General features: G+C 30.6%; 1 protein-coding gene across 1 annotated transcript in view; it reads right to left on the bottom strand.

Annotated features, from left to right (window-relative positions):
- The window catches only part of ninaC (STKc_myosinIII_N_like and MYSc_Myo21 domain-containing protein ninaC), a 32,442-nt gene extending 19,831 nt beyond the window's left edge, over window positions 1-12,611 (bottom strand). The window contains exons 1-5 of the mRNA XM_014426238.2: window positions 12,540-12,611; window positions 8,728-8,879; window positions 7,374-7,543; window positions 4,076-4,180; window positions 138-247 (exon numbers count right to left, since the gene is read on the bottom strand). Coding sequence (XP_014281724.1) covers window positions 138-247; window positions 4,076-4,180; window positions 7,374-7,543; window positions 8,728-8,860 — 518 coding nt within the window. The 5' untranslated portion in view covers window positions 8,861-8,879; window positions 12,540-12,611. The remainder of the gene's footprint in view (window positions 1-137; window positions 248-4,075; window positions 4,181-7,373; window positions 7,544-8,727; window positions 8,880-12,539) is intronic.
- Window positions 12,612-13,825: the final 1,214 nt, after the last annotated feature.

Below are 13,825 nucleotides of genomic sequence, written 5' to 3'. Positions count from 1 at the left end.
ATACAATGGAAAATTACTTAATTATTTTATATAAACGTACAAACTACATAGTTCTTAGCCTAAAATAGAAATTACATTAATTGCTGTCGTAAGATTTATCAGCTTAGTAAATTTAAATTAAAAAAAAAACAACTTACTTTGATATTCCAAAATCAACCAGCTTCACTTCTCCATTTTTTGTTAGAAGTATGTTGCTACCTTTTATGTCTCGGTGAATTACATGATTCTCATGTAATTTTTGAATAGCCTATAAAATATAATTTATGTTAAAAATAAGCGTATTATTTTAAAAGTCTTATGTATATAATTTATAAATATTTGTTTAAATGAATGCCCTATATATTTCAAGGTTTAAGAATACAACTAATTATTTTTATTGATTGGAGAAGATGATCGGGGGTGCGGTCAGCAAAGAAACAACACAAATAAACAAAAAAATATTTATTTATGCCGACGTTATGACTGTCTTGTCCATAGTTAGTAATCAACTAATTTATATTTTCATTCCATTATTGTGTATATTTCCAAATTTTTAGTCTATTATTATTTTATTTAATTATATAGTTTTATCTATTTTATTTTTATTTACATAATTCCTTTTTTCTCTCTCTAAATGATGGTTGTTGTCTTTTTGTTTTTATAGCCCTGATGAAAATCAGGTCGAAACGTCGGCATAAATAAATATTTTTTTGTTTATTTATGTTGTTTCTTTGCTGACCGCACCCCCGATCATCTTCTCCAATCAGTAATCTACGGTCCACTATATACACCTCATTAATTATTTTTATTTTTCATTTTAGAATAAACTACATGAGCAGCCATATTTAAAACTTGCGCATCAAAAAAATAATTTTGCCATGATGAAGCGAAAATAGATGATAAAATTTGATAAAAGTAATACGGGACTACCTTAACACTGATCTCCTACTTCTCTTCTAATTTAGGCCAAATCGGAATACTCATTTTCGTAATACAGTTGAGAAAAACACGGTTGCTCATGCGTAAGTAAAAGTACCAACCTGCACGATCCCACAAAATTTCATAGAAATTGGATAAATAGTTCGGTTGATTATGCCCGAACACAAATTGTCTATGCTCAGACTCGGACACATTTGTTCCTTGATATCATAAACGTAAAATGCAAGTTGTTTTTTCACTCTGGCGAGAATATAAAGCTACTGTACCTTCGGCAGTAAAGAAGTGCAATGTTTTTTTATTTATTATTTTTATTGGTATAAATAATAAGGGTGTTTTAGGTTTTAAAGCAAGGTAGATTTCTAGAATGTATTTTTTGGACTAGGGAACACATTACAATTATATAGTTTTTAGATGGTTTATTTATATATCATAAATAAATAAATTAAAATAATATAATTCATATATTAATGCTTGCATTGAAATTTTAGGTATCATTTCATATGCTAAAGGGATTCTGCCATAAAAAATAATACAACCATTATTTACGACATAAAAAGATTAAAAGATCAGGATGAGTACCTAGTAATTCATTAGTGAGATCTTTGTTAACTCATGATGGGTTTTTCCATATTGTACAATAGTTCTAAGTTCATTTTTTAAAGTTTTAGAAAACTCCAAATAATTGTCGTATTAATTAATTACTTTTGTGAAGATATTATGGTTTTTTATGTGTCTTTAAAAGATACACTAAGAGATTTAGAACACTGAGCAGAATTTCGCAAGAAATAAAATTATATTAAACACTAAAATTTAACTAATTGGACTTGGAATTGTGTGCATTAAGATATTAATATGATCTGATAGTGTTACTTATGTTTTAGAATGAGAAGTCAAATAAGATTCTGGAAAAATCATTCCTGGGCCATTTAACTAACAAAGCAATTAAGGTCACATCATACTTTAATATTTGCAAATGAATTGCATAAATAGATACATTTAATAAGGCAACCTATAATTAGGACGAAATCCATCGTCTTGGTGTTGAAGTCCCATGCTTACTCTACAGTGAAAAATTATTAAATACCCAATGCCGGAGTACCATATAACCTAATTAATCATAAAGAGGCCATATCCGATCAACTATAATAGAAAACTGTTAACAACCAAATGAATAACTCCCTTCTTCAGTTTTGACTACTTTTCACATATCAATAATAACAGTTACTTCTTCACATGTTGCCTTATTTGTAAACAATGATTAAAAAAGGAATCGATAATTTTTCTACAACAATTTTGTTGATAATTCAATTTGGTTGCCTCCTCTATCATAATGACAAACGTATCCATTGATAACAATAATGAATTTTAGGAAAATACAAAGGCATTGAAGTTACTAAGAACGCACATTTTTAAAGAAATGGATTCTTTTTTCTTAGCGAAATTTGAATCACAAATTTCAGATTCGATGCTTCTGAAGGCTAACTCATTTAATTCTTATCAAAAAAACTCCAGTGTTTTGGAAATAGCTCATAATTGTTATAAAGGATCTTGCAGAAGACAAATGTGGATGAAGACAAGTTAATTAAAAGTAAGTGAATTTATTTTTCATTCTTCTTAGATGATGTTTAATTTCCAATCATTTCGGATTATCTCTCATAGCCTTTTCAATCTATGTGATTTTATGCAAACAGGGTACATCGTGGGACGAGGTGGGGTTGTCTCTTTAACTTCCTGGATCATGATCGTGACAATCCCTTGTATTGCCTGATTATCACTATATGAGTATTTTTCGAAAAATTAGTAAGCGTTAACAGTTAGCTTTACAGTCCAATAAAATGAATATAGCCTCTTTTTTGTTCTAGTTTCTACCAGTATGAGGATGTAGAAATCTACATTCTGCAGAAAGTGTTCCTTTTACAACAAGGAGAAGGATTTCTGTTGAGTGACAGAGACAAAGTTAGGTTGACCACGTGCCAAAAAATAGGCATATCAGGGCACCTAATGAGTGTGTATGACTATGTTGGGCAGCTAATCGTGGACGGAGGTAATGAAATGTAGAAAGGGCTGATGGATCGCAGATGATCCATCGCAAGAGTAATTACCTGCTCTGGGGTCGTTGGGTCTGTCACAGTGAGTTAATGATGGGCATCTATCAGGGTGCCTCCGCTAACGACTACCTTAATTACAAATACACTAAACGAGGGCAGCCTCACCTTACACTATTGTTTCCGGCATCGACGCCTTTCCTCTAGATTCTTATGTCGTTATCTCCCACAGCTGCTCTCATATTCATGAAGTTATCTATTAGCGCTCTACTAAATGCTATCTGTTAATGAGACGGTCAGCTTGTGGATTCGTTTAGTTTTGTTTCATTTAGGGTCGTTCTCTTGTCGTCACGACCGACGCCTTATGGCTCGTAATAAGCTACGCTGACTAGTGAGTCATCTTCGAAATTCCATAGGTCAATATATCAATATGCGTCTAAAACTGGCAATGATACATTACTTTTCTAACTGAATTCCAAAATACCATTATAATCAAATTAGAAACTTTTCGATTATTTCTAATAATTTCCAGTTCACGGCAGATTTTAAAATAATATAGGGGCATTTGATTGATTTATGTAACAATTATACATGAACCAACTTTGATTTCTCATTTTAAGATTAAAAATCTTGGAAGGTGATTTCATTTGAACAATTCGTTTAAATCCAATCATTTTTCGTTATATATATTTTCTGTTTTTTGATAAAATTAACCCTTAGTCCATTCCGTGATCAACTTCGTCAAATACGTAATGCGTCGTTCCTAAAGGTACCTAATAGTATTGATTATTTTGTAATCATTTGATTTTAAACTTAGATGTTGTATTACGGTTTAAATACAACGTAATTATTCACGGTATTTTACTAATTTAATATTGATTAACTATATATTACGTTTTAGTTAAAACAAGAATATGAAAATGTTAATTAATTATAACTTCAATTTAAAATATTTATTTAATTTATTTTAGTTGACTGGCTTCATATAGGAGAAATTTATGGATATTAGACCTATGCGTATAGTTATGTGTAAATAACATAGTTATATATTAAATAATATTAACATGAATACAGTTCATTTTACTTTTTATACTAAAAACAATATTAATTACCTTAATTGTTTCCTTCAGTATAAAAGCTATGTGCAGTTCGTTCATTTTTTTGGCTTGTCTGTGAAGAGCACGTATCAAATCAATAATAGGACCACCATCGCAAAGCTGTCAATAAATAAAATTATCACAGTCATATAATTATAATTTAATGAAATATTAATTTTAACATTATGATTAAAGAAACTGATTCCTTATTAATATATATATATTCATATATTGTTGCATCACATTGTGGACTTCCATTCAGAAGTAAATATATTAATTTTCCAAAAGTAATGGTTTTCCTGACAAATTAAAATTCTTAATCTAATACTTATTTAGTTAGTTCAAAATTAAAATTTTACAGGAATCGATATATACAGGAAATTGGCTTGCACCCCAATAGACATTGTTAGAGACCGGAAAAATCAAACTAATTTGTATCTTTTAAGTATTTGATTTATGAAACTTAAATAAATAATAATAAGACCAAACATGTTTTCAATTTGATTCAAGTTGAGATCCATAACAACTTCATAAGTGCTCAAGTCGGTTCAATTTCAAGTTTAGAAAATTGCTTCTTGAGAAGTAATGTCCAATCATTGAAAACATTTTGATCCCGTTACCAGTTTCTTGTCCATGACGAATGCCTGTAAGAGGTAAGCACTCTTCAATTTTTCTCCCTGATGAGTCTCTTTGCCTAATGCTCTGTGATTTGTTTTAACTCAGTTAAATCAGGACGCCCAACTGTACCGGTCATGTTTAGGGATTGATGAGTGTATTTTCGAAGCAAATTTAACAAACTATTTTTTTTTTTTTAATTTTGAAGACTTATATAAGAAGTTTTATATCTTTTATAATTTTGGAATTGGCCTAAGTTTTTTAATTTATAACTAAAAATATTATGGCTCCACTAGTCTCTTCGCACTTCTTCTTCAACGCTGATATTTAAGAAGTGTATTTAGGGTATTTTAGGTTTAGAAAGTGATAAAAATATGGGCTACTGGTAACCAATAGTTAGAGTAAAAAGGTTTACAATGTTAAATAGTAAAAATCACGTATAAAGAATAATGCATGAAATGTGGGCTAACGAAGACATTACATATAAATTGTTATTTTTTTTTTATTCTAATGACATGAATACGAATCGGAATAAATAAAAAACCAGAGCAAATTGAAATGACAATAAAATAAACGATATAATTCACAAAACTCACAAAAATAAATTAATTAAAAAAACATCTGTCCGCAATTTAATTTTCACATTGCTGCTAATGTGGACCAGTGTAAGTCATTTAGACAACTAGCTATTACACATTAGACAACTACATATTAGGGAGCGTCCACATTGGTAGAAATTTGTGCCACAAATGAAGTCACGATGAAAATATCTGTATGTGTGTAGAACATTTGTAGTATGGACGAGTGTTCAACAATCACAAGAATTTATGTCACATTCGTATGCGTTGTAACATAAATTAATTTTTCTTGATCACCTACCTCTAAAGGTCAAATAATCATTTAAACCACGAAAATCGATTCACCCATTGACAAATATTAGAGGAAATGCAAATGCAAGTCAGACTAAAGTTCTTTTTTTAAAAAAGATCTAAAATTTATTTATATAGCAAAGTATTCGAAGAAATGCAAAAAAAGAAACATAGGTGCCTATTTACTTTTTAATACCTTGGGACAGTTGGCTGTGCGGCAAAAACATTTATGTAGAAATGATATGTAATATTTAATCAATTTTCATTAACTACTTATTCTGACTAATGTGGTGAGGCCGTTAGGATTATTATTATTTTAATGATTTTTATTCTTTTATTATTTTACAATTATTCAGCTGTCCTCAGATCCACATATTTTTCTGATCCATGGAAATTATCCATAATCAAAATAATACCCAAACCTCGAAAGCCGCCAGAACACCCATCCTCTTACCGTCCTATCTCTCTGTAACCTATCATGGGAAAAATCCTTGAGAAACTTATCTTAAAACGCCTGTACCCCATCCTAGATTCCAACCACATAATCCCAGATCACCAGTTTGGATTCTGAACATCCCATTCCTCTATCCAGCAATGCCATCGTGTGGTTGATGTAGTCTCGTCTTCATTGGAGCTCGGAATGTAGTGCTCGGGGGTCTTTCTTGATGTAGAACAGGCTTTTGATCGAGTCTGGCTCCCAGGACTGCTATACAAGAACCGTAAATCCTACCCCCTAGATATTATCTCATTATCCGTTCTTATCTCTCAGACAGGTTATTTTTCAAGTAAATCACAACAGCGCTTATTCATCCCTGTTTTCTCAGTCTGCTGGTGTACCTCAGGGTAGTATCCTTGGTCCTATCCTTTATACAGTTTTTACAGCTGACATCCCAACCCATCCTAACACTATTCTTACCACGTATGCCGATGACAGATGGCTATTGTCAGTGAATAATGATCCTTCCATTGTATGACATACGGATTTGAGCTATGGGGCTCCACTAAACCATCTAATTCCTCTCGAATCCAATCCTTACAGTCCAAAATCCTTCGTAAAATCCTTAATGCTCCTTACTTTGTCACAAATCAAATCATCCATCAGGACCTCAATGTCCCCTATGTTGCCGATTTGGCCAAAACCAGAAACCAATCCTTCTATAATAAACTTCCCAACCACTCAAACCAACTCGTTTCTAATCTGGCTTCTCTTTCACTACCTAATAATTATCCTAGGCGTCTGAAAAGAAGATGACCTCGAGATCTTCCCCTATGGAAGTTTTTTTGGAGTTCTATCGATGGGTAGATTCTCCACATGTTTATTTCATGTCATAATATCACTTAGAGCAAATTTACTTGATGTTTATATATGTATACAGTTGTAAATAACAATAAATAAATTATAAAAAACCAATTATTCAGGTAGGCCATATTGGAAGCTAACTAGCCTCCTCTTTCACATCCACATTTTTTATTTTAAAAATAAGTTTAGCTTCGTTCATGGAGTGAACTCTTCAGCAAACAATATAGATTAGCTCTAAATCATGATTGTATCTTCAAAATTTCAGATGTAGTGAATTTTTGTTAAATACCTTCTAAAACGTCCAAATGCTAGAATACATATTTTACTCAGGGTGAGCAAGCACAACTGTTAACTTTAATAATAAACTATAACTTCAATGAAATCCGATAAAGAAGTTCTGCCTCTCAGAATATATTTGAGAAAATAAGAACTAGAAAAACTATGGCAGCCCATACTGCAAGCCTGTCCCACATTTGTACTACATCTAATTATTACCTTAGTTATGCATAGAGGAGCTGAAAGAAATTACCTCCATTACAAACCATACGTAGTTTTTATTTCCTTCCGAGTGTTTGTATACTCCGTAGAAGTCTGGAAGATTGGGATGGTTTGACAGATCTCGAAGGATCTTATATTCTTCTTCAACGGATGATTTATTTTCATTAGTGACCTTCTGAACTTTTATTGCAACCTTATGGCCTGTTTTTGTAAAAAAAAAAATAAAATAAATAAATAAATAAAAAAAATATATGAATTATAATGTTTGATAGAGAAATTTTTTATTCAATATTTGAAGGAATTGTATGTAACAATATTCCTTTAATCATATTTTCCTTTGTTCTCTTAAACTTCGTTTCAACTAATACAATAAATATACTGGATCAGTACATCCTTTTTATTTCACTCATCCATTATTTTTTTACTGCCTACAGTTTGTTATATTTAGGAATGTAAGCAAAGATTGCAATAATCAAATGTTCAAATGAGCGGGGGGATTCCACAAAATATTCACAAGTTGTTGACAGTGACGTTAGTATGAGGGAACATGGCATCCTACGGCTTATTACAAATTATACAATGTTATTTATCAATCAATCGTATTACTATTATTGTATCAATTGTACCAGTACTTTACTTTTATATTGAATATTATTGTTCTAACTTTTTGCTCACTTATACGTTGTCATATACCGTCAGTGGTTTTACTTTTATTCTATGGAAATCAAACTAAAATTATATAGATGTATATAAATAACCTGAAAGATTAAATTTTAAGACGCAGCATGTTTGTCATAAGCTGAATATATGCATTGTGCTTCTTTATTAGCCCAAGTGACAGACGCGTGCGTAAATATGTATAGTGTGAACAGCTGTGGAACAACACAAATCTATGATCACTGTGCTGTTTGTCACATGTAAAAAATGTGGACATCACCTCACACTGTGCTGCGAATCGATGGTAATCCATTACCTAGTTCAGATGACGTAATGCAAAACCCTTGTTTTAATTCAGTGATATTATATACAACTGTAAATGCCTTTTTTTTTTTTTTTTAGACACTCAGAAAAAAAAATCAGATTCTAATTCGAGACACAGACCGATGCTCGAGGTATTTGTGACCTTGCAACTTGTCGTTTACACAAGCCAATATTGATTAAGAATTTGCTAGATTCGGATTAAACCTTGTCCAAAACAATGTCCAACACCCAGGAAAGCGCTCCCTTTGCTCCCCCCTACCTCCACTCCAGTTCTGGGAATGCCTAAATTAAATACCAACTTCTTATTATGAAGGTTTTAATTTCTTTAATAATATTTATATTTTATAGCTCTCTCATTATGATCTGTTCGTTAATATTGAAAATGATATATATTCATTGTTTACCTGAATTCTTATCCGTTGCTGCATATACTTTAGCATTTACTCCTGTTCCTAAAATTTCTTGAAGCTCATATTTTTCTCCAGGGTCTTCTAATTTATCTATGTCCAGGCCTTCGTTGCCTAGACCGCGCTCCATGTTTTTAATATTTTCTGTCCTGAAAGAATTTAATAGAAATACATTTTATTATATCGTATTAATTCCTAAATATTTAGGACGATATGTAGGCTGTAAACGAGGGAAAAAGATGAGGATTAAAACTAAAAATAGGAAAGGTTTAAAATAAGCAATAACTGGGGTTATCCAGTTAATAGGTTTTAATTCTAAATACTATCCAATACGGTTCTAACGAAGATTTTTATCTCTGTCACTGTGGTGATTGAATCCCTGTGGTTATTTCACATTTTACTACTGATCATAGTTCTTCTCGAGGATGCTCAGAACATTGAATAGAGTGATATCATATCTACTTGAATGCTTACATTAAAAGGATTTTAGAAATATATTAATAACTCAAGCTGTTCGGTGACCTGGGGATCTCAATGTACCACCGACTTTATTCAATCATTTCCAGGCTTGGCCATTTCATTGAGAAAAACGATGAAAAAAGTTTTAATAACTAAAATATTCCGGTTGAAGGAAGCAAAAGTTGGTTAGGTTTTTAACGACTAGTCAAAATTGAAGGCAAAATGTTTAAATTAATTTGGATATTTAAAAAGAATGTTTAATAAGCGATTACTAGATGAAGTTTAGGGACTTTAGATGAAGTTTACAAGACACTAATTAAAGAAATGGAAGAATTACAATAAAATCAGACATGCACTGTTGGAAGAATGGGTAGTTGAAAAGTTGGAAGTAAATCATAAAAAATTTAGGTTGTACATAATAATTGTACATAATACAAACAATACATGAAAGTGTACATGAAGGATATATTATAAGCACGATATAGTCAAAACAATTCTAAAAATCCAGAACTGAAAGTTTACTTGAATATCGATGGATTAAAATACACACTTACAGATAAAAAAATAACTAAGCGAAAACGTCTCTATGGGTGAACTTTACTTATACATGTTAAATCAATTTCAAAAGTATTAAGAAATTAAACAGAAATTAGACATTGACAGAGTATAATACAAATAAATAACTGACTTTATTTCAATCAAGAAAATTATAGCTCAACAATCAAGGGATGAATAGAAAAAAAAATGAGTAAATAATACTGCCAGGTTTCCTTAAAAATGTAAATCTGGTAAATCTCCCGGATCCAACAAAATAAGGTGTGATTTTATTTAAAATCTGCCCGATAACTGGCTATTGTATGTAGAAATACTATTTAATAAAATATTGCAGGCTGAAAAACTTCCTAAATTATGGACCAATGTTATATTGGTCATGGTACATAAAAAGGCAATTTGATTAATCCAGAAAATTATAGGTGGTCTCACAAACAGCATACTTTAAATATTCACCAGCATTTTATACAATAGATTCTCGATTTGGTTACAAGAAACTGATGCTCTTCCAGAATCACAATCGGGTTTCCGGCAGAAGAGAGGCTGCTTGGACAATATTTTTGTTTTAAGCGCCCTCTCACAAATTAATTTATTTAAAACGTGCACGTACTGCTTACTATATATTTGTAGATTTTCGAAGAGCATTCGATTCAGTCTCGCATTCTAAACTTTGGTGCAAACTTATCTCAATGGTAATTACTGGAAAATTTCTTGGAATGCTCGCACATTTATATAACAATGCAACCATGAAGGTAAAATGTAGCAATCATTTGAGTGACTCAATTGAAATTACTGAAGATGTTCTCCAAGGAGATATATTAAGCCCCTTATTATTTTCATTATTTATTGCGGATATAGACACGTTTTTTCAAAGAAACGGTGCGCATGGAATGAGGATATCGCCATACGAAGAAATTATGACTCATTTACGCGGATGATTTGGTCTTGATTGGGGATACTGTGACGGATGTTCAATCGAAACTAAATATTTTAAATATATACTCAACCAAACTCCTTGACCGTTAATACAGAAAAAAAATTGTTAAAACTTATAAGTGTAGGCCTAAAAGAAGACGTTTTTCTTTTACTGTTTTATTCTAACGAATGTGGATAGCGAAGCTTGGGTATATTGTTTGTTATTAGTTTATATAAACGATCTTTAACTGATCATTTTTGTAAAATTACTACAATTGATTATCTATTTCATGTATTTCACAGGCTAACTCTATTTGTACGGGAGTTGCCCCATAAACAAATAAATAAATTATTATTTAATTTATAATCTTAACACTTTCTTGTGACTGGTAAATTTGTTTAAAATAAATAATTTTAATATTTAGTATTTAAATAAATCATTATTATTACTGCCAGGTTTCTTTGTTCATCAAAACTAAACCGGTGGAAAAATATTTATAATTCCCAGATATTATAATAACGAAGTGATCAGAATAAAATCTATCCACCACCTGAGATCGGTGCAAAACCTGATAGCTCATTCCATTGTTGCCCTTTTTTTCATTCTTTCTAATCTTTATAGTGATGTTTACAGCATAAAAGCGTGATTACATGATTAATATTCAATTAAACTAAAATTTTAAACTTTAACAATTTTTATTTTTAATATCGTCAGTGTTCTGTAAAAAGGGTGAATTAAACAAATTGGGTATTTTTATATTTTTTAATTCGGAATGTTTTGTTGAAATAATCATTGATAAATATTAGTTCAACTGTGCGAAACATAATCAGGAATATACCAGGTTCTAAATAATATAAGTATATTGCAAGTTTTACAAAAAAAAAAAAAAAAAATTCCAGACCAGGTAAAGTAGAAGATATGCTCTTTTGTTAATTGTCGGATTTGTCCTTTCAGCAAATCACGAATAATATAAGTAAAAAATATGAAGTTCTATTTATAAACTTTGACTCGGTTCTTTGTAGTTTTAAAAATCTTTGAATCCTTGTATTTAGTATTTTAAATTATTAAAGCTACTATAAAAAAAATTTTAACATCATTCTGAACAAATCACCTCTTTACATAACTTCTGTTCGGAAAACAGTACTTGCCAGATACTGAACCAAAGACACTGCATGGGTAATAGTAGTAGAGAAAAAAAATATCAACTCAAGACATTTAAATCTTAATTAGCCATAGCACATACTATTAAATTGTATTCATATTTTTTTTTTTAATTATTGTTGTCTTCATTGTAGATAGAATTTATACAAGAGAAATTCGATCACGATGAAAAAATGTTATAGTTATAAATCATTCTCTTAAAGTATTGGAAACGTTTAGGCATGAAATTTTTTACATTGGTGAGGTAAGGACAATCTAGATTGTAATCATCCCTTGAAATATCGTGACTTTTTTTGAATATCTCTTAAACTTTTTTTAAAAATATTATGGGTTGAATATCAATACTAGGTAACTATTATCCAGCTAAGAATGAATATATGAACATGCCTGGTCACAGAAAAGAATTTTTCCTGATAATGAACTCATATATTTCTTTAATCGATACTCCTATCGTTGATTGATATTACCTAGTTACATAGTTGTAGTGGACATAATTTTTTGAAACCATTATGTGCATAACCACATCTTGCCTAATTCGTAATTCCCTAGTTGTAGTACTCAACCAACGATAGTTTTGGTTCGCACTATTTCTTTAATTGATATTTACAGCACATTGAAACAGAAATATTTAAAGGAAAAAACAATTTTAACGGCTTAATTATGTTTGTAAATAACGATAAATATTTTATCATTCCAAATTATGGGGAGGAGATATACTTACCCAGAAATTTATGCAGAGTAGTGTTATTGCTTGAGGTGAGGACAGGAATGAGACATGAAGCCCGATGAGCTGTTTAAATCGAGTTAGTGCCCCTAACAAGGTTAAAGAAGCCGTACTCTCTTTAGATTTAATACCAATTAACGTCTGGCCTCCGAGGCTTGTTACCTGCTCTTTCGAACGAGATCATAAAAGTATAATTGACAGTTTTGAGGGTTTGTGCTTCCAATAGCCTCTCCCAATAGCTTTGTGATCATAGCCGCAATGAACTGGACTAGCCATCCAAAAAGAGGAATCTGACGGTCCATCTCTCATCCTCCTGCTCTTGAGGAGTTTTCTTTACTTTTTTACAAAATATAAATGCTCTTATAGCAAGATGAATTTTGTAGGTGAGCTATTATTACTGTAAAGCAAAAACCTATTAAAACTTTAATTATCTTTTCACTCTTAGAAAGATTCAGGCTGTTAAGCCAACCGAGTTGTGGCTATAGGCTGGTTTCATCACTGCTCAGTAAACATCGTAGTAAAATTTGGATTTTTTTTTTAAATATGCTGTTTAAATTAATTTATAAAAACTGCTAATATATTTTTCAATTTTTAAATATGCAAAATATATATGATATTAAATTATAATCCAATTTAATATAATTCTTTGATAATTGGATTAAAATAATAAAGGACAAAATAAAATAAGGATTGAAGTTGGAACTTCTAGGTGATTGATCCACAATCTTAATTTAAGTTCCACTAAGTTACTCATTTGTTATTTAAGCAGTGTGTGTGATTATTCATTGTGTATGATCTTTAGGAAGAAATTGCCTAAGCGGCTTAGAACAACAGTACATGATCAATATTGAAACCTTGTACAAGCAACTTCAAGGGTCTCTTCATGTAATTTTCTGTTGTGTTAAATACATCATTTAATTAATTAATAATGAAAAAAAATTGACTATTAAATATCGATCAATATATATGAGGTAATAGCTTTTGGACCACATTAAAACACACAAGTTTTAATAAGTTAGTTATAAAACTCTTAAAAAGTCTTATTTAATATTCCTCATTTCTGTAACCTTTCAGCCCATACTCATAGGCTATTATCGAACATATTCCTCTTTATTCCAGTCACATTATTAAGATACATTGTCATAAATACTCGTACAACTCATTAAAATATTTGTTCCAAATTTTTTTTCAACTGTTTTTTAGATCATTTTTTTAGTCTAAATTATACGAATTTTTAAATAATATATATTACTGTTAAAATTATCTAAGATGAGAGGTTTTAC

The sequence above is a fragment of the Halyomorpha halys genome, unplaced genomic scaffold, assembly GCF_000696795.3.
Source record: "Halyomorpha halys isolate HHAL.00 unplaced genomic scaffold, Hhal_1.1 Scaffold560.1, whole genome shotgun sequence".
NCBI lineage: Eukaryota > Metazoa > Arthropoda > Insecta > Hemiptera > Pentatomidae > Halyomorpha > Halyomorpha halys.
The sequence above is the reverse complement of the archived record's forward strand: the minus strand, read 5'-3'. Positions and strand labels throughout refer to the sequence as shown.